General features: G+C 42.3%; 7 protein-coding genes across 7 annotated transcripts; 5 read left to right on the top strand and 2 right to left on the bottom strand.

The window, feature by feature from the left end:
- Positions 1–177: 177 nt before the first annotated feature.
- Positions 178–2262, bottom strand: LOC128731538 (DNA-dependent metalloprotease SPRTN-like). The gene is made up of 2 exons (XM_053824662.1): positions 1861–2262; positions 178–1788 (listed from the first exon to the last, which is right to left on the bottom strand). The coding sequence occupies exons 1-2, from the start codon at positions 2260–2262 to the stop codon at positions 193–195; spliced, it is 1998 nt and encodes a 665-aa protein (XP_053680637.1). The 3' UTR covers positions 178–192.
- Positions 2263–2814: 552 nt separating this feature from the next.
- LOC128731852 (zinc finger protein 59-like) lies at positions 2815–4483 on the top strand. The gene is made up of 2 exons (XM_053825003.1): positions 2815–4184; positions 4259–4483. The coding sequence occupies exons 1-2, from the start codon at positions 2815–2817 to the stop codon at positions 4368–4370; spliced, it is 1482 nt and encodes a 493-aa protein (XP_053680978.1). The 3' UTR covers positions 4371–4483.
- A 1076-nt stretch (positions 4484–5559) lies between these two features.
- On the top strand, positions 5560–8216 carry LOC128731841 (RUN domain-containing protein 1). The gene is made up of 3 exons (XM_053824992.1): positions 5560–7398; positions 7465–7562; positions 7655–8216. Exons 1-3 carry the CDS (start codon positions 5560–5562, stop codon positions 7857–7859), a joined length of 2142 nt encoding a protein of 713 aa, XP_053680967.1. The 3' UTR covers positions 7860–8216.
- Positions 8217–9224: 1008 nt separating this feature from the next.
- On the top strand, positions 9225–10159 carry LOC128731539 (low molecular weight phosphotyrosine protein phosphatase 1-like). Its single transcript, XM_053824663.1, has 2 exons — positions 9225–9261; positions 9324–10159. Exons 1-2 carry the CDS (start codon positions 9225–9227, stop codon positions 9773–9775), a joined length of 489 nt encoding a protein of 162 aa, XP_053680638.1. The 3' UTR covers positions 9776–10159.
- A 568-nt stretch (positions 10160–10727) lies between these two features.
- Positions 10728–20426, top strand: LOC128731537 (DNA topoisomerase I, mitochondrial). The gene is made up of 8 exons (XM_053824661.1): positions 10728–10958; positions 13541–13803; positions 13875–15015; positions 15094–15185; positions 15911–17040; positions 17108–17358; positions 17442–17623; positions 17691–20426. The coding sequence occupies exons 1-8, from the start codon at positions 10926–10928 to the stop codon at positions 17791–17793; spliced, it is 3195 nt and encodes a 1064-aa protein (XP_053680636.1). The 5' UTR covers positions 10728–10925; the 3' UTR covers positions 17794–20426.
- Positions 20427–20722: 296 nt separating this feature from the next.
- Positions 20723–22397, bottom strand: LOC128731831 (uncharacterized). The gene has a single exon (XM_053824981.1). It carries the CDS (start codon positions 22395–22397, stop codon positions 20739–20741), a length of 1659 nt encoding a protein of 552 aa, XP_053680956.1. The 3' UTR covers positions 20723–20738.
- Positions 22398–23521: 1124 nt separating this feature from the next.
- On the top strand, positions 23522–24397 carry LOC128731540 (uncharacterized). Its single transcript, XM_053824665.1, has 2 exons — positions 23522–23955; positions 24029–24397. Exons 1-2 carry the CDS (start codon positions 23861–23863, stop codon positions 24291–24293), a joined length of 360 nt encoding a protein of 119 aa, XP_053680640.1. The 5' UTR covers positions 23522–23860; the 3' UTR covers positions 24294–24397.
- The last annotated feature ends 2930 nt before the right edge of the window (positions 24398–27327 follow it).

Raw genomic sequence — 27327 nt, 5'->3', positions numbered from 1 at the left:
GTATAACTCAACGGTTAACATAAAGTTTTTAATATGCAAGTAGATATGTTTATAGATATAATGAAAACAATTTTTTAAACTATACAAAAATTCTTACAATGTTAGTAATCACCATCAATAGCAATATTTTAGCTCCAATTTATTTCAAATTTAATTCGTTTTCTTAATGAAGTTAAATTTAAATCTATCACTTTATTTAGTTACGCATTGATCGAGATGTTGATTGATTGAACTCATAGATACTACTTTACTACATATTGGACACGAACAGTAGTCATCTATAGAAACAAGCTGGACATCATCGTCGTCCGAACCATCATCAAGTGCTCGTATGATGTCGGTTTCCGTATAACCACACTCCCGTAAAACGTTTTGCTTAAGTGTTGCCATGTTTGGAGCAGCAATGTCCTGTGAAGTAGTATCCTCCAACACCTTTGATATCTCATCTTCTCCGTAGCCACAACTTCGCAGAAGTTGTTGCTGAGCCGTCACGACATCTGAAGCAGCAGTTTTTTTCTTGGATACTGGTGTACCTTTGGACGTAGATGGTTGGCTCAGGTCGCTGGACGCTACTAATTGAACACTAGTACCACTGGTTTTCGTTTCAGTTTGTGCGAAGCATACTTCGAAATGGTCACTGCTTTTGGCACGGGACATTTTTTGCAAGCATATCGGACAAGAGACGATTTCATCGTCGGAATTCTCTATCGTTATCCTCGCGTTAGTTCGATTGAAATCATCCATTAAATCGTCTCTATCATTGAACAAATCATCAATTACTGACCGATCCAGAATAGAATCATCGATTGAAGAAAGCTCTTCATCAGCTAGTTCATCATCAAAATCATCATCAATTAAAAATATTTCATCATTCTCTTCGTTGAGGGATGATTCAATAATTTCTTTCTTAATCGCATCCTGCCTTTCTTTTTTAATATTAGCAACAGTTTTTTCCACCTCTTTCAAATCAATCTCGTCAAATATGTAATCCGAGTCATCCGAAAGCATTACTGCTTCTAGCTCACGATTCGAGCTGGTACTAGGTAGCTGTTCCACACGGCGTTTTTTTGAAGCCGACGGGCGTGAACTAGTATCAGGAAATTTGTCTAATAGTCGACTTCTTCTTTCTCCAGAGTTTCCAGAGGATCCAGATCCTAAAACAAAGGCCCTTCCAGAAAACAGAGGCTGTGTTGGACAATTATGTTCGTCACTGGCTAAATCTCTAAGCTGTTTAACGTTCGGCAGATTGCCTCTTAAGAGTGAATGAGCCGGTGCTGTAGGGATTTCAGATTTTGGTGTCACGGCAGATGCTTTTGCTGCAGGAGGTTTTTGAATTACTAATGTACCACCACCGAAATTAGGTTTGGCTGCGGGAGTATACGTTTTATTTTTTGGCGGAACGGTACGTGCAGTGGGCAAAACTGCCGTTCCTTCGTTTTCACTGGAGGAATTGTTGAAATAGTTTGAAATCACATTTTTCTGTTGCTTGGTAGAGGTAGTTTTCTTGCTATCCTGAGAGCGCTCTTGATTAGAAGACTGAGACCCCATTACGTTTTCTTTATTTTTACTTCTGGGTAATTTCCTTTTGGGGGAGGGTTCCTTCACCTTTATAAATTCACCTCCACATGTGCGCTGATGTTCTTGCCACCAAAAGTCATATGTACCTGGTTTTCGATTGCTAGTACGTTTCACTACCCCATAAAAAGGGGGCTTATGTTGGCATGGTCCGTTACATTTCCACCAATGCGTTTTGTAAAGATTTACTTCATCATGAAAAGTATGATATACCTAAAATGATATAATGTTATGGTTATATATATGGGTTTCCATCGTTACATGTTTCAAATATTCTTTTCGTACCGTTATGTTTGTGCCTGCAATTTTGTTGATTCCATTCATAATTTTTTTGAACGTTGGACCATGTCCTCCATTTCCTTCACGAATTCCAAGTACAAAGCAGTACGCGTGAATCATTTCATGAAGGAGTGTTTCAATCAAATTCTTTCGAGTCCGTAGTTTTAGTAACGGTTCACTAAGTCTTATAATACAGCTCTTACCCAAACGGTTCGAACGTTGGTAACAAATTCCGGCACAATTGTACATTTTTTTACTCCACTCCAGTTGGACACACGACAATCTTTCTTGAAAAAATTTTCGATCGAATAGCGGGAAAAGCGCATAAATATCGGGTGTCGGGTCTAATATTTCCCATTCTGGATGTACAATATTTTGGGTACAATTTAAATCGTGATCTTTCCCCATTGTTTTTAGGTTTTCTTGTGCAGACCACAAACCGTAGCTTGCAACGTCGATTGACACCATAAATAAAAACAAACGATTACATTTTGACAATTACGCAGTTTCTGTGCTAAGCATCCAAGCTCACTTTGATCTGCCTTTTAGTTAACTTGGCTAAGTAATTTGTATGAGTATTTAGAATGCGAATACTTAGTGAACATATGTTGAAAGTAGAAGGTTCTTAAAGTTAATAATATATGCCGATTTTCTGTTACATCTTGTGAAAGAGATTATTTTCAACGTATTTCAAGAACGACAGATTTGAAACGCTAACTGTGATGTCATTTTTGACGTTGTAAATTTTATGCCTAAAAGATTGTTTTGGAAAGTGCGCGAGATCGTACCAAACATTTTCAGCATTTTACTTAATTTGAAACTACGTATTGTTTCTGAAGCTGTAAAAAAAATTAGGTTAGATTCGTAGCTAGGTAATTGGAGATTGCATTGTTTTTTAAGCCTCGATCACTGCATTAATTTTCTATAGCGATAGAAATAATAACACGAGGGATTGTAATCATGGCAGCCGATGCCCAGCAACATAGGTGGTACCTAGAAAATACGGCAAAAGTTTGCTTTTTCCCCAAGTGCATACCAAAGCATCGAGATTTTGTAGTGTTCCCTTTCAGCCGTACGAAGGAATTTGAAAACTGGTGGATCAAATCTGGATGGGTCAATGTGATACGACTGGAAAGTTTACCGTCTAAAATCCTAATTTGCGAGGAGCACTTCGAGAAGGATCTCATCAACAGACGGTACAAAGTACCGAGATTAGCACTAGGAGCCTTACCAACACGCAACGTTGAATGTCCAACAACAAAACGCAAGATTCCAATAAAAAATCCAACTAACGAGCTTTTCCTGCACAGAGTGTTTTGTCGACTGTGTGGCCAAATGCAGGCAGCAAAGCTCGATGAAGATATGTCACTATTAAAACAATTGGATAAAATTTTTCATCACCAACTGCAACTTTCCGATTCCGAGATGCTACCATTAGGAGTTTGCAGTACATGCAAGGAAACAGCAAATATTATACAAACGTTCTGGAATGAATGCAGTGAAGCGCAAGAGAAATTGAAAACTATTTTTAATGACGATCACTTAATAGACATTCCTAACCCTCCACAAGCGAACGATGCCAATCAAAACAGCTTTGACGATTCTTTCATGAGTTTTAGAGAGGAAGACGATCATATGTATTTAAATAAACAAGATTATTCGGCAGAATGTGAGGAAATTGAAATTGATACTACCGCATCCCAACAGTTAGACGAGGAACATTTTGGAGATGAATATGTGTACGAATCTTACTGTGAGGAATTGCCAAACCAATCCTGTATTACTGATGCATGCGATCAGATTGAGATGACGTCTGATGAAAATCAATTAATTCAGGAAAACTACGCAATCGAGTATGTTGATGAGTCTTCATCTCAAGAACTTCCAACGGAAACATTCTTCACAGGCAAAGCAGAAAGTACTGACAAAGGGTTAGAGAAAAAATCATCCAAACAGGAAGCACATATATGTGAAGTATGTGGTAAAACACTCAAGACACTGCATCGGCTAAGATCTCATTTAAATATACACAGTACAATACGTGAGCATCAGTGCAATATATGTGGCCATAAATTTAAAGCTCGCCGTGCACTAATGGAGCATATTGAATCGAAGCATGAGCGCAAACTCTTTCCTTGCAAAATTTGTGGTGTAAAGTATCGCTGGCAAAAAGGGCTACAACGGCACATGTCTAGCCACAAGGGAATGGCTCTGAAACACAGCTGCAAAGTATGCGGCAAGAGTTTTTCGGTCCCGCATAAACTGAAGCATCATATGATGTTGCACACTGGAGATCGAATCGAATGTGACCTTTGCGGTAAAGGATATAGGTGAGAAGTTTTATTCTTTGCATATTCATTCGTTTTGTTTGAAATGTATAATCAAACGTGTATTCTCTTTTCAGATTTAATTATATGTTGACACAGCATAAAATTCGAGTGCATAATATGGTAATAGAAGGAGTGAAATTGTATACAACCGCTAAGCAAAGGAAAAACGCAGATCGTAAAAAATAGAAAAGTTACTATTGTACAAACAAACTTGCAGTGTATGGCACGATGCACTAGGCCCTATTTACTTTCATTCATTTGCTTGTCAAGTGATACTAAATAAAAATAAATAGAAAATTTCTTTACCTGTAAGATAATGCAAGGAACGTGTGTTTGTTTGATAAATATCCAAAACTATTCCCAACTATTAAGAAATATTTACTTTACTTTTCATTAGTGCAAACAGGTTTGTAAATACAGTTGAGTTTAGTTTTAGGAAATAGCATTGCGAGTCACATGATAGATTATTAAAAACAATAAAATGCAAAAACATGTCGACAGATCTGTTTAATGATCGTTATCAACAGAATGTTAAGATACATCAAAGATTTTATATTTCACACTATTTAAATACTGCAATTACACACTCTTTAAAAACGTGGCAATAGACTTTCTGTACTGAAATTTATTGTTTAACATATTCAAACACAGCTATCCTTTTCTCAATTAGCCTTTAAAGCAGATATTTATGTTTGATGATATGCCTTAATACAACATTTACAAACAAAGTTTACGTATGGTACCCGTCAACTGGTAGCTTGCACGTGGTACTTTCAAGCTTGTTCTGTTTCCTCGCGGACGCGCATGTGCAACAATTTGCTTGGATATGCTTCACCTAACAAACAGTTGTATTGCGCTTACAATAGCAAAATAGGAAAAATCTTTAGAAAAACGTCAATACACAGCGTACGATATGATAGGACATGGAAGGAGATAGCTTACACAAGGGCCATCGTAAAGGGATTGCTGCCGAAGTCAAAGGCACAGTGTTTTAAAAATCGATGTTCTCTTGATCGTTCTTAAAAAATGTCAAACAGGTTTTCTTCCGTTGTTTGTGAAAAGCTAGCATAGTGTGTTGAACGGAAAATACGAAAGTTCTTCAATTCGATTGCATATGGTACTGAAGGAGGAAAAAAGCATACTAAATGTCTGCGTCAATGTAGCGCCCACACGTAAAATATTTTCCTCATGAACGTCACAGGTGTCCTGTTGAAATGACGTGAGAATTGGAAAAAAGCATTATTTACAAGCTGTGTAGTTTAATTCTGTCCGAGGATAGGCTGGTGCTAGCTTCATTACAACCGCATATTAAAGCTACGACGCTTTTAGAGGGACAAAGATGTCCGTTGGTGTAACAATTAATGATGTCCTCACCATGTCATCTCCGGATGAAGCAAGTGAACCAAAGGAGAATGAAGAATATGGCAATTGCGTTGATGGTGCTAATGATGAAGTCGAACTGAAATTTGGTTTGTACGTGGAAAATGAACATGCCGTGTTGAGAAATGTGTCCGAGGATGAGTTCGATTTCGATTCCGCCTTTAGTTCCGAGTCGAACCAGGGGCTCACGGATGAAAGCACTATCGATCAGCACGACGATAGTACCATGCCGGACGGATTGGTGGAGCGCGACCGCTTGAAATCACTGGAGGACGAACACGAAGTGTTATCCTCAAATCTGATTGCCTTAACATCACACTTTGCTCAAGTGCAGCTTAGGTTGAGGCAAATTGTTGAAGCTCCAGCACAAGAACGGGATGGGTTGCTGAAAAACCTCGAAGAGTTCGCCTTTCTTGGCATACCTGAAATACAGCAGAATCCGGTAAAGCAGAACATTCCCGAGATTGTCGCAAATCTCGACCGAAGTCCCGAGTCGGTGGAAAATCTCCGCGAAAAGCAGCAAGAACTTATAGAGCAGCTCAAATCGCAGCTAATGGATCTTGAACGCTATGCGTACGAGTCTGGAGCCGGTATCCTTCCGCAATCGATACTCCTTGAGAAGCAGAAGGTGATAATTGAGGAGATAAAGAAAAAAATCAATCTAAACCTAAATGAGCTGGATTTGCCGCAGCTCACCTCGGAGGACTTGCGGCAGCAGGTGGATAGCGCACTGGATGAACTGGTCAATCCGCTGAAAATGAAAGAACAGTTGGTAACGCAGCTTAAGACGCAAATCCAAGACCTGGAGCGTTTTATAAGTTTTTTGCAGACGAACGAGAAGGCAGAAATCAAAAAGCGTTTCTTCGAGCAACAGCAACAGCAGGAGAAACAGCAGAATCAACTGGGAGTAGGTGGTTCTAAGGATAATCGCCGATCGCAGAACGCCGCTGATCGTCGAACACTTTCGAAAACGGAGACCGAACGCTGTCCATCAAACAATGTTACCAGTACAAGCCAGGCAGCAACCAAACGAGAATCGTTCAACAGCAAGGCTTTCGGTTTGATGGATAAAGCTGGCACGTTGCTGCAAATGTTCGCTTTATCGCAATTCAATTGCGGAAGTGATCGAAACAACGACGCTCACTACCAAACGAAGATGATGGCTCGAACGCGTCAAAACTGTTGGGGTGATATACGGGCGAGGTTGGAGTACGACGTCCAAGAGATCGCCTCCTTGGCACTGACCTTGCAAGAGGAACTTCCGATCAGAGAAACGGACCAAAATGAGGACGACGAAGAAGATCCTACCCGTCCCAACGGTGGTAATAGAAAATGTTACGAGCTAACGCTATTGGTACGTAAACGTTTATCGAAAACCATCCAACGGTTAATGCAACATGGGCTACGAGGAATTTCCGAAAGTACGAGCAACAGCCTGGTGCCATTCATATCCGGATGTTTTTCATCTACTAGTGGCAGTAGTAATAGTAGCTCTAGCATGAACGGGAGATCGAATGAGGGATTCTACAGATCGGACGTAAGGCGAAAGAGTACTGGAGCTACAACAACTGCTCCGAAAAAACAGGCCACGTCGTGTACGGAGGATTTATCCAATGCGAACAGAGAAGAAAATATTTTTTCACAGCTCAACGACGAAGAAGAAGACGATTTGGAACAACCCATCGATAGTGAGGACATGATGCATGCGTGGGAGTTACTACTTGTGTACTACAATATTAAAAATGGCGACCGTTATAATTCGACACCGGCAAGAAAACTGTCCGAAAGCTTCAACTTGGACATTATCGATGGCAGACCATTGTCTAATAAGCAGGTTCATAATTGTTGGACACACTGAGAGTGGTATCGCATATTTAATGCATTTTGTATTTACTTGCAGAGCCTTCTTAGTACTATCGGATCAATTGTAGCATTGCATAGCCCTTACAAGAGAAGTTATGATTCGCAATTTAAGGCGTTCGTTTGTGCAGGATTGAAGTAAGTTGAAACAAGGGTTCGTCGCCACTAGTATATTCGTTGCAAACTTTCTAATTCATGTTAATTGATTTTTCCCCGTTTCCGTTAAATAGCGCGCAGAAGTTAACACAATGGCTGTACCTTATCTTCCAGTGTAAGGAGCTTGTCAGTTCTCATTACTCCAGTTGGAGCTATGTGGCCAACACAGGTTTTCGTGATGCGCTGAAAACACTCGATCGCTTAACGCAGTACCATTTTGATCTTCCGGTGGACTTATCGATTCGTCAGTTTAAAAATATCAAAGACGTTTTTATGTAGGTTTGATCAGTGTAACGTGGAGACAGTGTACATTATTTGTAATAGTATGCCGCGTAACACAATCTTCATTTCAAAAACAACATATTTCCGATACCTTAATAGCTATTTCGTCATTGTGGGAAAGTTCTTCTGAATTCCCCTCTATTTGAAACGATCTGCATAACTAACAGCACTGTTATTTAAGTTACAATTGCTATCGATACCTTACAACATAGAACTATTTGTTCGGAAAGATACATTTTATGGAATATTCTTTCAAATATCGTTGTTTGTCCGTAAGACATGGTGTATATGCAGAAGTATTTGAAAATGTGATGGAGAATGAAAGCTGTTAAAAATATCAATAAACACAGGACCTTATTATAATACCAATATTCAGAGACATCATATGGCACATTTTTTCAGAAGGTGAATAATTTTGATAATAGATGTATAATATATATATATATATATATATATATATATATATATATATATATATATATATATATATATATATATATATATATATATATATATATATATATTTATATATATATATAAACCTGTGTGGTTCAAAGTCAGCACAACTGGAAATTGAAAAATCAATCATGGATGTTGAAAACCGTTATTGTGTGAAAGTCGAAGTATGGCGAATTCATAAGGCGTGTTAGATGTAAAGATGAATTAAGGTATGTATAGATAAATGTATGTGCAGCAAATTTATTCAAAAGTTAGCACCGTCAATAGTATTAATATTGATACGTGATTTGTCCAATGATCTCGAACCACTTTTTGCTCCTTTTTGTGCGTTAAGGATGTTCCACGCCTGTTCAGAAGATTTTTTGAACTCATATGTACAGCACAATTGAAGAGTCGTTATAATGAGTTCTATAAGCTGAACATGCAGCGAATTAGAATTACCATGGTCATGTCATTACAATAGTACATTGCCCGTAAGGTCTTTTTTGGATGTCCACATGAACGTTAAAGCCATGGAAGGCCTAAATTGCAGTACAGTGATGTCTTGATTTTTCCACCACAAAGGCCAGAATTAGTAATAAGCTGGCGATATCTCTTCATAGCATGAGGTTTCAGTGTCTGTTTGAGCAAAACGCTAATTGGTTTATAACATATTAAATAGCATCTTTAATTGTTTTTATAAATAAACTTTGGCCAGTTAAGTAACGAATATTGATAGAACAGTTGGGCAATTTGAATGTGACGTTTGTTTTGTCAGTGATTTTCTTTTTATTGGCACCGGAGCATTTCTTAAGCATGGATTGATTCAAGAAAGAGCCTGTTCGGTTGCCTGTGCCATTGTTTATAATATCAAAGGTTAACGAGGACATCAAAGGATAACTGTTGTTATCAATTGTTATCAAAATGAGTGAAAAAAAGAAGGCCCTTTTCATCTGCCTAGGTAAGCAAGATAATGATATGCATAAGGTCGTCTTAGCACCTCTCGCTTCTTTGATATTGTAGGTAATATCTGCCGGTCCCCTATTGCCGAAGCGGTGTTTAATAAAACAATCAGTACTGCTGGTGTTGCAGAACAGTGGGAAGTGGACAGTGCCGCTATTGGTTCATGGCACGTTGGTCGTAGTCCTGACCATCGTGCTCTGGCAACGATGAAAAACCATGATTTACCGTACAGTAACAAAGCCAGGCAGATCAAGAAAGATGATTTCGAACACTACGACTATATATTTGGAATGGACGAAGAAAACATTGATGATCTTAAGCAAAGGGCGCCCAAAGCCAGTGTTGGCAAAGCAAAAATATTGTTGCTTGGTGATTTTGATCCCGAGCAACCGGGGGCAATTATCCGTGATCCATATTATGATAAAGGTTCAGAAGGATTCGAACAGTGTTACGTGAAGTGCGTAAGATGCTGTAGTTCATTCTTAGCTAAAGCTCAAAAGAATGAAATCTAACTAATTGATTTTCAAAAGTTTTAAATATGAACAACAGAATAGTTTTGTCCATGCATGGGTTTATGCTCATCATCAGCGGCTGCAATAATTTGAAAAGTGTATAATAATTCTTATATCCCCAAAATATGTTTCTAAATTTATAAAAAGCTGTATTCAGTTCGTTATTTGTTGCTTTCGGTATTAAATGCAGAGCGAGTTCTTCTCCACAAGTTAATAATGAAATGGTCCATCTAATATGCCAACCATTTAGAGCTGATTAATTGTTTTTAATGTAGATATTTAAAGGTCGACTTTATTCGGCTCTCAAATTGAGATAAAATACATTACTCAATCTCAGTATGGGCAGTTCAGTGATCGCCATAATGAGAAGTGTGTAAACTGATGTTGTAAACTCCTATGCTGTCAAAATTGGGCTGTTTTTACCCTGATTTCTCGTTTTCAATTCAAAATTATTTCAAGAAATATTTATATGCAAAGAATATTTGAATAAAAAATCAATTTAAATGAAAATAAATGTAATATTTTGTAGATACTGAAGAAGGGTTTTTGATTTTTTTAGGGCAACTCATAGTTCATTTCCTAGAAACTCATGAAGGGTAAGGAAAAAAGAAGAGTCTCTCTTCCTTGGTCGTCGTACAGTCGACGTCGTCGTCATTGTTGCTTCTTTTGGTGCGTGTTTTACAACGTAGGAAAATTATGGTGAGCCGGCTTCAATGTGTAAAGATATCAACATGATCGGTGCAAAAGGTTGATTCGTTTTAATGTCGATTACTTGCCTAATCGGCCAGTTTCCTATGTACATTACGGAAGCGCTATGCGGAAGTAGTGGTGCCCTGTGTATGGTGAAACTTAACAGTGTGCGTGCTACGGACCGCTTGCGTTTAGCAAGGAAGGTGAAAGATTGAGGCATCGAACAAGTCACACCGACAGACAAAAGTGAAATCGTCACACTGTACGTTCTGAACTGCATGGTCTGGGACTTAGAAAATTTTCACAGCTCGAGTGTCCTTCGGTCCAAGTGCTGCAGTTAGAACCGTGCACGGCGCACTGACGATCTCGTGCCCTCTTCTGAACTATCATCATCAAGATCAGTGCTATCGTGGCCGCCAAGTTGCTGTATTGCGAAGATCTGCAAAAATAGTGTGCTAACATGAGTGTGGAGACGGCCATTCCTCCACCAGCGGTAAGTTACATTGCTCGTTGTTAATCGAACAGGATCGCTCGGCAATAAAAGTGCACTTGTGCCCTGAACCGACGGAAATGTAATTCTTGTGCATAGGTTGGTTTTCTTATGTGATACCTTTCGGCTGCGGATGGATGACTTTTTTCATCGTCATTCATTCCATTGAAATTTCATTCGAGCATTCGTAGATGTCTATAACTTAATGAAACAAAGACAAATTAACTTCACGTTCCGTGTGCCAGCCAGTGATAGCACAAGTTCGATGCCCGCTACGCAACCACACCAAGTGAAGAAGGAGGTAGTCTATGAGTTGGTGGCCCATTCGGTTTCATTTTCGATATAAATACTATCAGAAGAAGCAATTTATCTGCTCGCTCGTTATCGGTATATTTATTATTCGCCATTAAATGCGTCATTGTTCGGGAGCAAGTCCTTGTGCAGGCTACTTGCAGACGAATGGATGTACGCAAGTTAGGTGTTCGTTCGTATTCCGACTAAGTGCGCGATGGCTAGCCGTCCATCCGTCCGTTCGCTCGTGTTCGCCGATGTTAGCGAGTGAGCGAACGAACGAGAAAAATGGCGTCCGGAGACTAAGTCCCACGTCGTTAGGTATAGGGTTGGAAAGTTTGAAATCGAATAAATCCGATTTGCTGCCTCGCAGCGACCTGGGAATGGTGGCAAAACGCGTTTCAAATAAAATGCCACATTCTGAGCGAGGGTTGTTTTTTTCGACATTTTTCGACTAAGTCCCAACATTTTTGGGGACTTAGAAAATTTTCGCTGCATGCTAGCGCGGCGCACCTTTCGCTCGACAGAGCTCGACATGGCATGACATGGGGGATGTGATAAATCACGGCCTCTGCAGTGTATTACTCGAAAGGTCACAAGTGCGTACTTAAAGCAATGGATCTCGAATGATATGCTGCTGACTGTAGGAACAAATATTTTGCCATTTTTGCCTATTTTTTGTGACGTGTTCAAGTGTGTCTCCACGGCAAGTACCGTACCGTACCGCACCGTATTTTACTTCGGCATCGCAACCTTGCTCAAGTGAGAGAAGAGTGAAATGTATTTTAAAACGCTCAATGCAATGCCAGCTTTTTTTTCGCAGCAACTTGCGAGGTAAAGTCGACGTTTTAGCTGCGATCCTTTCCTTTGCGTGAACGTAAATGTGGCGGTGCATTTTACTATCAGTCAAATTGTTGCTGTTCGATTGGAAATGAAAGAGGAAATGGTAGCGGCACACCACCATGATCGCGTTTCGTCACACTGTGCATGTTGTGCGAGTGATACTCTATCATATCAAGCGCTTCACACATTTCAGTTGGGTGAATGGAACAATTGGGAGAAAAAAAAAATCAACTGGTATGAACGCACGTTTAACGTAACGTGGTAATAGCCAGGCCGTAGAGTGGTATTTTTTTACAAGCCAGCGCTGTAAATTGAACAAGCATATTTAATTCTTTATGGGTCATTGCAGTCGGAGATATATTTTTAATTTTGTGAATAATTTTGTAGCTTCTCAGGGGTTCATATTTCAACGGGGGCAAAAATGCATCATAATTTGTACGTGTTTTGATTGATGTCCGGTAGCAAAACGAAATGAAAAGATAATAGATGGGGGGTAGTATGGTTGGGATATTTGTTCTAAAATACCGGATGCCTTTTTCGGGGTTGACCAACTAGATACGAATACGTGCTGTGTTTTGTGAACACGTGTGGGGTACCAAAACCTGCCTAACCTCTTTAACACAGCAACAACGCTAGCTTATGTAAAGTTGTTCTTTTTATTCATGTTTTATTCTTACTACAGCACCCCTATTTTAGCACACTCGTATTCGTGTTGTATGTTGACCAAGGGAGATATATGCGGGGTGATCAGCTGTTGCGGTGAATATGTGTCGCTGTGAGACATGGTTCAACAAGGCGCCTTGCTCAAGAATATGACATCTTAAACTCGGTCACTGTATGGCGATTCAATATAAAACTTTCCTATCCAAACACTTTTGTTTGGAACGGTGCAAACTGTCAGATTTTTTATTCTTATTGTGAATAGCACGTGGTCATTAAGCAGTTAGCACGTGGTTTTTAAACAATGATTATTATTGAAAATTGAAACAATCTGAAAATATGGCAGCGCTGGAATTTCTTTGGCAAAATAGAACCGTTAGTATAGAGTTTGTTGTATTGTAAAAATCTATAATAATGAAAGGGAAGGGAAAATTGGTATAAATAACATTTTTGTTCAGTTTCATCGGTCAATCACTTGTTGGTTTAGAGGCGAATGTAGCCAAGCTGGCTCAAAGTCTCTTTAAAAATGCACAAAAAAAAATCACTTGTTGGTCAATTTTCTTCCCAACTCAAATACCGTTTGATAGAAGATAATTTTCACATAAATCAAAAATGATAACGGAACGGGTTGGGAATTAATATATTCGTTTTTTTTATTTATCGACGCGGTTGCTGATGCTTTATAGATTCTTCGACTTCTCATAAGTCAGCAGCGAATGTAGCATTTTTTTTTTTTCAAAAGAAATCACATTCATACATTAATTATATTTTTGTCGTTTGTTTTCCTACAGGACTCCTCAAAGTTGATGAATGGTACAACGGATCGACCAAATGGAGTAAGCAACGGCCATTCTGTCTCCGGGGGCGAAAACGGAGATCGTCATAAAAGTCACAAAAGTTCAAGTAAGGATAAGCACCGAGACAAGGATCGCGACAAAAATCGAGACAAGGATAAGCACCGTGAGGATCGAGAGAAAGATAAAAATCGCGATAAGCACAAGAGCAGCAGTAGTAGTCAATCGACATCCACGAAGAGCAGCAGCAGCTCGTCGAAGTGAGTTGAATTGGCAGCCAAAGAGAATGTGTGTTATAGGTCTGACTGGGCACGATCAACATTCTTTTTAGGGATAAACAACGTTCGGATAAAGAGAAGCATAGCTCAAGCAGTAGTAGCAAGGACAAGGAAAAGAGTCACCATAGCAGCTCTTCGTCGCACAAAAGCTCCAAAAGTGATAAGGATCGTTCGAAGGATAAAGACAAGGATAAACATCGCAGTCGGGATGATGGCAAGGAACGCGATAAAAAAGATACCGATCGGGAGCGCGATAAAAGTAGTCGCAGTGACAAGGATAAGCACAAATCGTCGAGCTCTTCATCGAGCAAAGACAAGGACCGGGAGAAGCATAAGAGCAGCAGCAGTTCGAGCAGAGACAAGGATAGAGAAAAAGATAAACATTCCAGTAGCAGCAGTTCGAAGAAAGACAAGCATTCATCGTCATCGTCGTCCTCGAAACATAAGGAACACCGTAGACGGGAGGAAAAAAATCGCCGAGAAGATGGTTTGACTGAGGTGAAAGAGAATACGGAAGTAGCTGTAGCTCCGGAGGCTTTCCTGAACGGCGATGGGCATATTGTAGGACAAAATAATTCAATGCATCAAATTCATGATGGAGGAGTACCACCGATGAATATTTCGCAGGCCAGCTCGTGCGATTATTCTTTGTCGCAATTCCGCGACGACGAGACTCCTTTTGCACTGAAAGTAGAGCCCATGGGCCACGATACATCTAATCAGAACGAACATTACCGAACGAGTAATGAGGATGAGGATGATGACGATGGCAGCCACGCAAACGATTTTAACAATGAGAGCGTACATCATGAACAGCAGCAGCAAATGCAGCTACTCTATCAACAGCAGCACTTACAGCAACAACACCACCAAGGATATTTCGATGGCATGCAACAGCAGCATGGACAATATCTGCAGCATGCAGTAAACATCAAGGAAGAACCTGTCACCTGCAAACTGGAACCACACTCAAATGATGGATCTGAAGATGATATTCCGTTATCAAAGCGGAAGAAAAAGGATGTTGATGAGGCATTCGAGGATCCCGCTATCAAGAAAAAGATAAAGACAGAGAAGAAAGAAAAGAAAAAGAACAAGAAACGAGCGTATTTGTCAGATGACGACGAGGATGTGAGCACCAAGAAGAAAACGAAAAAATTAAAGCCTAAAACTGAACCAACAGGAGCGCAAAAGGTAAATATTGTATTGTTGTTTACTGTACTTAAGCTTTTTGTGATTCTTGTTGACCGTTCTATTTTCTCTTTAACGCAGTCCGTCACTATCAAGTCTGAACCGTCGACGGAAGCAAGCCCCAAGAAGGGCCGCAAGGTTAAGGAAGAAGAGGAACAAGAGGTGTGGAAATGGTAAGTTAGTGTATCGCGCCTGGATTGAATGTTTTTGCAAGAATCGTGTGTTGCATGGTTTGACTAATGGAAAAGAGAATTGTTTTGAAAACACCGTGCCGGCGAAAATATCACCGGCTTTTGTGTGTAGTGTGTCGGATCTTGTCACCAGTGCGCAGGAGTCGTTCGTCGTATTTGTGGAAGGTTGGTGTGGTGGAGTGAAGCGTTCAACTGTTGTGTTGGTCTGTCAGTGGAAATGATAGTTTTTGACCTATCCGTTTTATACCGAATGGCGCTACTGAGCGTACGTCTGCCGAAGTGTCAAAACGCCGTCATTGTAGCTAAAAAGTTACGATTTGCTTACGGAACTCATGGGGAACAAACGCTAGCAAAAACAGTTTCCAAAGTTAATGTGGACTACTTTTCGTTCATTCTGTTTCATATTTTCTTTGCATCATATTGCACGTAGAGTTTGCTTTCTCCCACCTGGATCATTGTTGATGGTTTCACCATTTTCTCGTGCATTAGTGACAAGCGGTTGTCGGCATGTGATTGGGAAAGTTTTTCGTGTTACCAATCCAACATTAACCTTCCATTGGACCAAAAGCCTTAAACACGATTCTGCCAATCGCAGGAAACTTGTTCGGTGTGAAAAACATATAAATGATTACAATGTGTAGACAACCATTGTGTGACGGTGCTAATGTTTTTTTTTCATTTTATAATTCATTCTATTCCATCGCTAGGTGGGAAGAGGAGAAACGCGATGATGGCGTCAAGTGGAATTTCTTGGAGCACAAGGGACCCGTGTTTGCTCCACCCTACGAAAGGCTCCCTTCGCACGTGAAGTTCGAGTATGACGGGAAACTAATGCATTTGTCGAAAGAAACAGAAGAGGTGGCAGGCTTCTATGCAAAGATGTTGGACCACGATTACACCTCCAAAGCGGCCTTCAACGAAAACTTCTTCAAAGATTGGCGCAAAACGATGACGGACGAGGAACGCAGTCGTATCAAAGATTTGGCAAAATGCAACTTCCGTCCTATGGCCGCCTATTTTGCAGAAATAGCGGAGCAAAATCGTAATCGTACCAAGGAAGAAAAGGCAGCTCTGAAAGCAGCAAATGAGGAGCTGGTGAAAGAGTATGGCATATGCGTTATCGATGGACATAGGGAGAAGATAGGCAATTTCAAAATTGAACCACCAGGCCTTTTCCGCGGCCGCGGCGAACATCCGAAGATGGGCATGGTAAAGAAACGCGTCATGCCCGAGGACGTCATCATCAATTGTGCGAAGAACAGCAATGTACCGCCTCCCCCTCCGGGTCGTCGGTGGAAGGAAGTACGCCATGATAACACTGTGTCTTGGCTAGTCTCGTGGGTTGAAAATGTCCAGGGACAGGTGAAGTACATTATGTTGAATCCAAGCTCAAAGCTGAAGGGGGAGAAGGATTGGCAGAAGTACGAGACGGCGCGTCGCTTGTTGAAGTATATTGATCACATTCGGAACACGTACCGTGACGAATGGAAGAGCAAGGAGATGCGCATCAGGCAGCGCGCAGTTGCCATGTATTTCATTGACAAGCTAGCGCTGAGAGCGGGTAACGAAAAGGACGACGATCAAGCGGACACGGTCGGCTGTTGTTCGCTGCGAGTGGAACACATTCAACTGCACAAGGAGTTGAACGGAAAAGAAAATGTAGTTGTTTTTGATTTTCTTGGCAAGGATTCGATTCGATACTACAATGAAGTAGTTGTAGAGAAGCGTGTCTTCAAAAATTTAGAACTATTCAAGGAGAACAAAAAAACTGGGGACGATCTTTTTGACAGGCTGAACACCACCGTAGTGAATGAGTATCTAAAAAACTTAATGGATGGTAAGTTATAGAAATTATAGTTTGAAATAGTTCTTCAGCAATGTAACATGTATTGAACATGCCTTAGGACTCACTGCCAAAGTATTCCGTACGTTTAACGCGTCATTCACCCTGCAAAGTCAGCTGGACGAGCTGACGGATCCCAATATGTCAGTACCAGAGAAGCTGCTGGCATACAACCGTGCAAATCGTGCCGTGGCAATTCTGTGTAACCATCAGCGAGCAGTACCGAAGACACACGAGAAAAGCATGGGCAATCTGAAGGAAAAGATTCGCGTTAAGCGTGAACAGGTCGACCAGTGCCAAAAGGAATTGAAGGTATGTCTTAATCCTTAGTGATCTAACCGCGTTGGATGAATTAGATACCTAAATTTGATTTGGATTTGGATTATTTATTGCAGGATCTTAAAAAAAGCAATGTTCGTGATGCAAATGCGTTGGAGAAGAAAACTAAGCAAGTGGAAAGACTAAAGGAACAGCTGAAGAAATTAGAGCTCCAAGAAACAGACAGAGATGAGAATAAAACCATCGCTCTTGGTACATCGAAATTGAATTATCTGGATCCTCGCATTTCTGTGGCCTGGTATGTATAACAATGACAATGAAGTCCCATTGGTCGTCGTTGACACTGGTTTTCCCTTTTATTTTAGGTGTAAAAAATTTGAAGTACCAATAGAGAAAATTTTCAACAAAACACAGCGTGACAAATTTCGATGGGCTATCGACATGGCGGATGAAAACTACGTGTTTTAAAAATGCCACATACAATCGGTATCTTTTTATTAAAGTCTTTCGCGAGAATGAAATGGAACTTCACAAATAGCTAATGAAGTCATGGATTTATAGGGCAGTGTAAATCGGCCAATCTGGGAATTCTTTAACTCTGGAATCACCTTTGGTAAGATCACCGTTGTTCGGTTGATGATAGTTTGTCTAAGTACAAGCAAAATTATCGTGACTTCATGACTATCGTTCACCCGCTTCCCATGAGTTTTAGCAATTGAAATGGCTGGCAATTTAATGTTGTTTAATTAGGGAATTGAAAAATAATTCAATTTTATTAAAAGTAATTTCACGCATTCACCCCATTTCCACTACGCTCAATTTTGCTTCTAGAAGCAAACGTAGTGGTGAATATTTTTTTATCTTTTGTGCTAAGATATACAAAAAGCTCAGTCAGTAAGGAAACAACAGTAATTTTAGTTAAACATTTTAGTAGGGGTCGCACACGTGATAGCATACTCCTACCTACAGTTAGGAGTCGGTATTGGAAAGATTTTCTTACCTGTGGATAAATAAAAACAGACGTAAATATCTAGAACAAACAATATAGAGTGAACCATTGCTAAAAAACAGAGGGAGTTCGTATGTTAAAGTTTTCATGAAATTCGTCGCGTAAGTGCTTAGAGATAAAGTTAAACGTAAAAAGATACGGCTATAGGAGCGAGATCCGAAAGACAGAGAACGTTTAATTTATTTTAGCAAAATTCCACCAATCAAAATGCTCGACTATCCTACTACTGCAACCCCAACGTCGGATAAGAAGGTTTTCAAGAGAGTTACAAACGGAAGCTCGTATTCCATCGGTTTTGGATTTTGCATGCGTCTGATTCTAGTGTTCTCTTACTTTCTCTTCCCGGTGAGGGGTAAAATGTCTCACAGTCCAGTTATTCTCTCTCATTCATATAAACATTTTAGGGCATAGACAAGAGTTTTGGAATTTTTGTTTCGTTTTTAGTAAAACAAAAACTGTTAGATAAATTAACGTAATTGTGAGTAAGGCGAGTGAGCGAATGAATTGAAATGTATGTGAAATTGCATTCGCTAGTGCAATTCGATTTTCGATCTATCCGGTGCGATGGAGGCAGAAACCCATGCCCATGCAGAAACGTGTGAAGCATTAGCAATAAGGGGTTGCTTTTTCATTATAATTACATGGGATGAAAGAACGCGGCTCAATTGTTTGTATGCGGCGCAAGTTTCTGTTCCCTCTATTAGATCGTGAAGCCGGGCCACTGCGAGAGCGGGGCCCCCAAGCACCATTCTCTTCCGGCAGACAAACTTCGTCAACGTATGCACACGCATACGTACATGTTTGCAATATCTGCACAATCATCAGTTTCATTTAATGCGATAGTGTTTAAGCGTATAAATTTGTTTTGATTTGTAACACGATGTTACTAGGAGTGCACTCAAAAAAACAAAACAAAAAGAAAGGAAACCCATCTGTAAAGTACTTTGATAGGATAAAGATGACTCAAAATATATATATTAAAATCATACTACATGTAGAACACATAATTACACAAAGCGGTATGAGAAGAATGAAGAAGCTAATGTCTAGTTTTTAGGAAATGACAGATATACACACAGCAAGACATAGGATCAGAAGATCGTGTTGTGCACTTGCTGTTGAATACGATTGCCTATCTTTGCAGATTACGCGAATGTATCTCTTGTGTGTTTTAAGTTCGATAATCGAGATAAAAAAAAGGAAAGATAAATACAAATTTCTTGATGCTACGGAAAATGCACAGATTTATAGAAAAAAAGAATGCCACCCCATCGGGCCGAGGTGTTCAAAAGCGGAAGTAGTGGTGATACTATTGCGAGACAGAACGTTTCGCTCAAGTGGTGATAAGGATCAAGTAACATCGTCGGTGTAACACAGGCGACGCTGGCTGTTTATAATTGCATCCCCCCTAACGCACCATATCCAGCATAGGCATTTTTAGGTTGGCCAAATTCGGTTCGTAGTAGCTTTTCTCACAATGAACCGCTAGATGGCGGTTGATCATCTGATCGACTGTTGCGGGCCAAACATGGAGAACCGATTGTCGATCGTCGCAATTTACTACTGGCGATTCCGTATGGCGATTGCCCAGACATCGCTACGTCGATTGTCTGTTGTAAGAGCTGTTAATTATTGCCGTTACCTTAGCGAAAGTATCACATAAGGGGCATGAACCACCAGAAACAGAAGATTATATTCGTCAGCTAAACAAAGAGAAGTAGCAAACAAAAATACGACACAGTTTACGAAACAGTTTAAAAAACGACGTAACCATGCCGAACCATGCAGCCTGCCGCGTACGGAACAAGAAATGGCTCAGACCTACAATGAACATAACAAATTGGATATAGGATACTGCAACACGTACGCTGTTTCTCTTGCGGAACACAAAGAAGCAAAGCAATCGACGGATAAGCAACGTACGCGCGAAGGAAATAAATTGCGGTAATAGTAACACGAAGGGGGAGGGAAATGCAACACTTACGTTGGGAGGAGAAACACATTGAGGAGAGAGAAGTGCGAAGGGCTGATGAATAGATGGATTGATGCAGACGATACATGATTTAAATAAATTAAATTAAGTGATAATAGACACACCGTGATTGGGCGAAGCACTATTGCGATCAAGCAGCAGAGGTACATTCGGAAAGAATCGTGATTCATTGTGATAATTTTTGTGTATATTTGCCGGCAGTGGCACCAGTTTTTGCCGTTCCAGCTTCTCCAACCCGGTACTACTGAATACTACGGAGCACAACATCAAGTGACGGCAGTTCCTGGAGTGTTCGATCCAAGACACATCTGCATCGCGATTAAGGTATTTTTTATTAAGCTTAACTGATCATAGTACAAGTTCACACCCCCTCCCTCTCAATGCCAATGTCCCCAGTGGTGGCGCGTCAACCTACGGAACCTCATGGGATATGTGATGCTCGTAGTGAATCACCCGCTCGCTAGCGTCGGATCCGTCTAGTGGCACCGATGCCCGATCCCGGCCAGACTCGGAGACAAAACTGCGGAACGACACCGTCCGCTTGACGGTTTGACTTTCCTTCGCGGGCCCACCGGTGGACGACGCCAGAGGCTCAAGGGCGGCCAACTCTCGGCGGGAAAGCGGCACCACTCGCTTCCTTTTCCGCAGCGCCGGTGGCGCTTGCACGATACTGGACGCAACCTGACGCGATTCCGACACGTACATACACTCCTCATGGTTCACGCCGGCCGCATCCTTGCACTGGTAGCACGTCAGCTCGTCATCCGCCATGCGTTTACCCTTGCGACAGTTGGACCAGTCACGCGTCCGGAACTCGGCCAGTACCTTGGCCACCTCGTCCTGGTCCTCGTAATCCATCACGTAGATGTTTGCGTCCTTCGTCGCGTCGGGTTCGGCCGCTCGCAGTTTCATGCTGGCACGGTTCGACCGGAGGTCCTGTGGCTGGTACCGATAACCGCCACCGTTCGTCGCCGACTGGTGCGGTTTGGTGCGCAGGGCCGGTTTGCGAAGTGGCAACGGAGGGACACGCCGTCCGACCGACGGAACCTCACCGTCCGTTTGCCGTTCCGCACGCGTCTCACCATCCTGATCCTGCTCATCCTCGTCCGCGCTGTCTGCGGGAGACGGCCCGCTGGCCTGCCGGTTCGGATCGTCCTGCTTGCTGTCGTAGTTGCGCTCCTTCACAAAGGCGTACTTCCGGTGGTGCGGTTCGGTGGCGTACGCGCAGCTCTCGGACGCACTGTCACTGGCCGGATCGTGGCAGACGCTGCACACCATGCCGTCCTTCTCGTACGTCCGGCAGTTCCGGGGGTCCTTCGCTAACCGGCGGCTCTGCTCCTCGGATTCCGCCTTAATGCGCTCGTAGTCCTCCGACGAGCCGTAATCGAATCGATCGAATTTGTAGTCACCATCTTCCTCGGCACCATCGTCGGCATCCTTGCCAGTGGACTTGGCTTTCGGGGCTTTACGCTGTGGGGCGGACTTTTTCCGCTCGCTGGCCAGATCATCGAAGTGTTTCGCGATGAACCGCTCGTACCGCTCGGCGTAATCCTCCACATCGCTGCGGTCGTGTTCGGGCGCATCCTTCGCTGCCTGCTCACCATCACCATAATCGTCCTCATCGTCATCCTCGTCGGCGTCGCGCTCATCGGCAAGTGGTTCCTTGTGCTGCTCTCGTTTGCGCTGCTTGGCGGACCTTCGCCGATCCTGCCGGTTGGCACGCTTGGCCCGGGCCGGAAGAACATCCGCGGGTGAAATGTACGACGGGTCCAGCGTGAAACCGGGCGTTGGCGATATCGGCCGGAACGTCGCTAGGTTAAAGTCGGACCGAAAAAGCTCGTCCTCATCGTCCGGTGCTTCTGGCACCGGCAGGAAGTACGATCGCCCGTCGAAGGATGGCAAAAGATCCCGTTCGATATCGTGCTGGTGGATGTCACTGGCGTAGTCGTACTCGGGCAATAGTAGTGCGCTGGCGGATGGTCCCGAGTGGTCAAACCCGGGCATTAAACACACCACCAACAGACACACGACCGGAAGCGGTTGGTTTCCAGCACTCAGCAAAAGTACCATTGTGCGAAAAGGACGAACCGCGCGTATGAACACACCTTTCCCGTTTGTTCACGGTGTTGATGGCGTTGATATGGAAACGGACACGATCGCGATCACACTCAAGCACGTCAGTTAACAACGAACAACAACAGCCTGCTTTGGGCTTCAGCAGACAACGGCCATTTTCCGACTGACAACGAACCGACTCGTGGTTAGACAATTTTATAAAACCCAGCCTCCTACCACAGCATCGGGGCTCGGTTGTTGAATAATGCGCTCACGCTGCCGTAGCCGTTAGCGACACGGCACACGTGCGTGGTGTGGTGGTGCTTTTTCTCCTGCTGCCTCGGAACCGATCAAGCATGTCCTCGCGTTTCGAGCGCGTTTTGCCACCTTCGCCATAGCGGATCGGTTCACGAAATGTTGGCGACAAATTGGTCTGATCGAGCGTACTCGCGCAAATCAATCGATGCAAAAAGAGATGAAGTAAAACGCCAGAGTCCCACTTTTCGGTGGGTTCCGCCAGCTCGTGTTTCTCGATGGCTGCACCGATGCACCGATTCCGTCATCCGACATCGCCGGCTATGCAAATGGGCATCGAAATTGGTTTCTTTTTGGCGCAAAAGCAAGCCCCAGAAGAAAAAAAACGTCACAACCCGTGGAAAGAGCCCCGGGTTAGCAGTGAGTTTGCGGAAAGGGACACCAAAAAAAAAACGCATTTGCGGTTGTTTTGCTTCTCTCCCATTTTACGCACTGATTGCACCGAAATTGAAAGTGTTCGTTTTTTTTTTGGTCAGTTCGTGAGGGGGGTTTGGGTAGCAGCTGGCACGCAGTTACTTAATTTGAATGATCATAGCAACCAGCGACAATGGCGTGCTATTGCGTGTGAAACAATTTTACGTTGCTCCTCGCAGACAAATGCAGTCAGTAACTCAGCGTTTGTAGAATAATGTAGCTATCAATCGAGCTTATGCTGCTGTAATAACCCTCAAAGGGCGTTTTTTTATCATTATCACATAGCGTAAATTTGATAAAATTAAATTATATCTTTCGTGCTGGGCGATTGCGTGCACTGACCATACATTGCGTGGTTAGCACGCAGGAATGAAGGCTTTAATGGGGTCGACCGTGTGTCACCTGGGGGAAAAGGAAGTATAATCCAAAATCAATCCTATCTGTAAACGAAACGGCCCGGGGACACGTGTCACACGTGTCTTGTCGCCGCTGTTAGTCCATCACTATGGCAATGCCGCGCCATAACATCATTTTCTCTACACAATTTCTACGTGTGCGGTCAAATCATAGGAATGTCGCGTAGTTTCGGTTGACCGTACATCAATCAATACTGGAGCGTGGTGTGTGCTGGAGGAATCATAAATTTTCGCTTCATTGCCGTGGGGCTCGCGTTTCCGCGCTCTAGCTGAAAGGGAAAGCTACCATATTTTTGTACAATTTGCAGTCGTTCCAGCCTATAGACGAGTGCCATGAAACACCAACAAGTGGTACCGGATTATGTGGCCATGGTAAAAACATCCGGCACGTGCTTGTGCCTGGTGTTCTCGGGTTGGGTGCTGTTCAAGTAAGCATTACTCTGTGTAACATGATGGAGGATTCGCGCAGATCCCGGGTTGATTTGTTCACTCACATTAAAGGCTTGTGCAAGCAATTTTCTGGCTTCCGGGATATTTGGAAAAGACCCAGGGAAATTTATACCGGCGACTAGAGCTACGGGCAACCGACGTTTGTGATGAAGCAGTAAAAAGTTCGCAGGATCAAAACGCCACCTCGAGCAAATGCACTCGTGAACGATCATCGCAGGAAGACCTGAACGCAAACGAGGACGATGCTCTCATCTCTGAGGAAAAGATGGAAAATGAAGCGATCGAGCCGGAAACCGACAGCAAGAAGGACAAATAAGCTAAGCGTACGGGAATTGTCTCATTTAATGACCGTTTGGACATTGTGGTGGAGAAAATAAAGATTCTTTTTGGGAAATACGCTTTAACCGAATCCTTTTTTGTATCAATGTTGATTTCATGTTAATTAAGTTGAATATTTGAGCCCCACCTTCTTGGTGTGCTGGAGAAATTGTGCATAAATAAAAATGAATGCTGATTTAAAAGCAATTTTATACATGTGCTTTTTATTACTTACGAGAGTTCATAGCTATATCCGAAAATAGAAGGAAATAAATCGGAAAAACTCGCTCAATCTTTGCATTTTTGCAGGTGGAAATTGTTGTCTTGATGCACAAAAACTGCAGCCAAACGCAGCATCAACCCTTAACCTTCTAAAACCCTTCAAACTCTCCCATTCATCCCCATCCGTTCGATGCTTTTCACTCCCGACTCGCGAAACCAAATTTTCTTCCACACGTGATCCGGACAAGAAGGCAGGCACCTCGTGACGACGCTCAGCGGGAAGATTTTCGACGTTCAATTTTGCTATCAAAAACCGGCATATTCTACCAGGAGAACATGCTCCAAAGAGGCTGCCTCTTGCCTGGTACTACCGCGGCAATCAGCGATCTCGCTCCCACGCATTTGCCGAGTTGAATTGCGTGCTCCCTTTACCGTTATCGATAACGTTAATACGTAGCGCCGCTCATTCTGGCGCGTGATTATCCGCATGCTATCTCACCTTTGCCGTCGATCGCTTATTTTGCTGGGAGCACTATGGACTATCGGTGTCATGGGATCATAACATTCGGGCTTACATTATTTAGCTGCACATGTAACTATTTCATATTGATTTTAAAACAAAGAAGAAAGCTATGTGAGATGAATGTCTATGAGGTACGTCTCTGCTCGCACCTTGAATTGAGTGCATTTGTTCGACAAAACCGAGTGAAATCAAACGCATAAATAAAAACGATGTGAGCTCAGTACGCATTGCTCCATAGTGCAGCGATGATCGATTAGTCCAATCATGTCGTCGCTCGTCCAGAACGAGAGAAAGCACCTTTCTTATTTCGTTCTCACGCCCACGTGCCAGTGATACGTTCATCAGCAGTGCCAAACGTGCGTTCACCGCGGGCGGATGCTACGCTCGGAGGCATCAATTATGACGCAAATATTGGAAAAGCTAACCGCTTTCGGAAGGATTTTTACACCGCAGCGGGTAACCATAGTAACAGGAGATCATGCAGCAAAGAGGTTGCATGCGTTCCATCTTATCGTTGATAGGGTTGTCACGTTCTCGCATCGATCAGCTAGTCATCTCTTATCGCTCTTATCGTTAAACCAAGCAAAAAAGCAGCAATCTGTTGCATTCTACTGCCCTATTAGTAATTTCGGTAATTTTAGCTCGGGTTGTGTTTGACGCGGATTCATTTTTTGCCGTGCCACGTGATTTTATTCTAATCAGTACAATATACCTGCCCTTAAGAAGTCACGTGCAATCGATCAATGAACGAAGGAAACAGTCCCAGTGTGGATGAAAAAAGATTATAATAATTCAAATCAAGGTTAAATACATATTCACTATTTTACTAAAGCCTAATGGCCAGATTAGGATATGGAACAGAATACCTTGTGGTAGCGAAAAGGTAAGTTCAAATCGATCAGAAACAACAGTATTCGACTGGGTGGACTCCATGCTGAAAGAAATAAGCTTTTAAACAAAACGAATGTAGCATAAATGTCCAGGGGAAAAGAAAATCAACACGAAGAGTTACATGTAGGTTACAATATGCTGCGTTTTGACAGATGTTTGGTTTTATTTTAAACGGTAAATCAATCCTCTTCCTGCTGGTGTAAGACCCTCTCCCTTGTCCCTAAGCTAATACCGGCACCGTCTACAATTGGCAAGGGACAAATTGTTTCACTTTTTACTATGCAATCGAATCGGAATCGGAAGCGAAAGGAAGCTGTACACAGTTTTAATATACGCACAAATTACACTCATGCACACACATACACGCGTTTACACACACACACACACACACACACGCACGCATGCATACAGTTATGTTGGGACGAAAGATTTGTGAATTAATTTCACAAAACACGAAAAGCAAACAGCACCGGGCGCGGTATTGTTCAATTGCACTTGAATTACGCTCACTTGCAGTGGTGCGGGATCGATAGATCCGGTTACGAAGCGATACAATAACTAAATCTTACATCCGATACACTAAACATTAGCCGATGCTTTAAGGATCTTCAATTCCTGCGCGTCAATCCCTGGGCGAAAAGACGTTCGTGTGTAAAGTTTTACTGTGAGGGTATGACCCGAGGGCTCACGCGTGAAAAATTACGCAGGTTCAAAAGTTCGCAGAAAAGATGTTTTACCCTGATAGCGTTACATCTGCACCTTATGAGGTATTGATATTTCGTGAAACTTCTGCTCCCTGTTCTATTTTGTTGAATTTTTTTCCTCCATCGTTTCGATGAGAGCCAAAATGATACATCCTCCAAACACGTTATCTTATTATTCTAGGGAGCATGTGAACCGGACTAAAGGAAAAAAAACATAAACTCATACCTAATCATTTTTATGACGCGGAGCGATATGCATTTCTGTGTACGTGGTGCGCTTATCTTTCTCCCTTGCAGCTCGCTTTCAAGCACATTACAGGCGTAATACTGCGTCGTCGTGTTACAGATAGTAACATCGATAATTACCGTCGGTTTCCGTCCAGCGTTTGCTGCATCCTGGTATGGAGTTTTTTTTCTACTGCTTTACACCCTTTACACAATATTGAGGGAAATGATAACGGCTCGATCCCCACTCAAGGTTTATCAATCTAATGTCCTTTCTAGCACACCAAATCATACACACACAAACACACACACTCAAATCTACCTAAATTGCCGTTATCCTACCCAGTGTTATTCCCCCAACCGGTTTTTAATTTGTTCGCTATAATAATGGTTACGCAAATGATTCCAGCAGCAAGGCGGCTATAAAAATTCCTGGCTAAAGTTAAGGGATGCTAGCGTTGCGGAAG

Source organism: Anopheles nili, chromosome 2 (assembly GCF_943737925.1).
Source record: "Anopheles nili chromosome 2, idAnoNiliSN_F5_01, whole genome shotgun sequence".
Taxonomy (NCBI): Eukaryota; Metazoa; Arthropoda; class Insecta; order Diptera; family Culicidae; genus Anopheles; species Anopheles nili.
This window is presented reverse-complemented; position numbering and strand designations above follow the sequence as displayed.

What these genes read in the sequence shown, in the direction of transcription:
- LOC128731852 (XM_053825003.1), top strand. Translation starts at nt 2,815, where the DNA reads ATGGCAGCCGATGCCCAGCAACATAGGTGGTACCTAGAAAATACGGCA. An exon ending in CTTTGCGGTAAAGGATATAG is followed by an intron (nt 4,185 to 4,258) that starts GTGAGAAGTTTT and finishes TTCTCTTTTCAG; the next exon opens with ATTTAATTATATGTTGACAC.
- LOC128731841 (XM_053824992.1), top strand. Translation starts at nt 5,560, where the DNA reads ATGTCATCTCCGGATGAAGCAAGTGAACCAAAGGAGAATGAAGAATAT. An exon ending in GACCATTGTCTAATAAGCAG is followed by an intron (nt 7,399 to 7,464) that starts GTTCATAATTGT and finishes ATTTACTTGCAG; the next exon opens with AGCCTTCTTAGTACTATCGG. An exon ending in TTCGTTTGTGCAGGATTGAA is followed by an intron (nt 7,563 to 7,654) that starts GTAAGTTGAAAC and finishes TCCGTTAAATAG; the next exon opens with CGCGCAGAAGTTAACACAAT.
- LOC128731540 (XM_053824665.1), top strand. Translation starts at nt 23,861, where the DNA reads ATGAAACACCAACAAGTGGTACCGGATTATGTGGCCATGGTAAAAACA. An exon ending in TCGGGTTGGGTGCTGTTCAA is followed by an intron (nt 23,956 to 24,028) that starts GTAAGCATTACT and finishes CTCACATTAAAG; the next exon opens with GCTTGTGCAAGCAATTTTCT.
- LOC128731537 (XM_053824661.1), top strand. Translation starts at nt 10,926, where the DNA reads ATGAGTGTGGAGACGGCCATTCCTCCACCAGCG. An exon ending in CGGCCATTCCTCCACCAGCG is followed by an intron (nt 10,959 to 13,540) that starts GTAAGTTACATT and finishes GTTTTCCTACAG; the next exon opens with GACTCCTCAAAGTTGATGAA. An exon ending in AACCAACAGGAGCGCAAAAG is followed by an intron (nt 15,016 to 15,093) that starts GTAAATATTGTA and finishes TCTTTAACGCAG; the next exon opens with TCCGTCACTATCAAGTCTGA.
- LOC128731539 (XM_053824663.1), top strand. Translation starts at nt 9,225, where the DNA reads ATGAGTGAAAAAAAGAAGGCCCTTTTCATCTGCCTAG. An exon ending in GGCCCTTTTCATCTGCCTAG is followed by an intron (nt 9,262 to 9,323) that starts GTAAGCAAGATA and finishes TTGATATTGTAG; the next exon opens with GTAATATCTGCCGGTCCCCT.
- LOC128731538 (XM_053824662.1), bottom strand. Translation starts at nt 2,262, where the DNA reads ATGGGGAAAGATCACGATTTAAATTGTACCCAAAATATTGTACATCCA. An exon ending in TTGCAGGCACAAACATAACG is followed by an intron (nt 1,789 to 1,860) that starts GTACGAAAAGAA and finishes ATATCATTTTAG; the next exon opens with GTATATCATACTTTTCATGA.
- LOC128731831 (XM_053824981.1), bottom strand. Translation starts at nt 22,397, where the DNA reads ATGGTACTTTTGCTGAGTGCTGGAAACCAACCGCTTCCGGTCGTGTGT.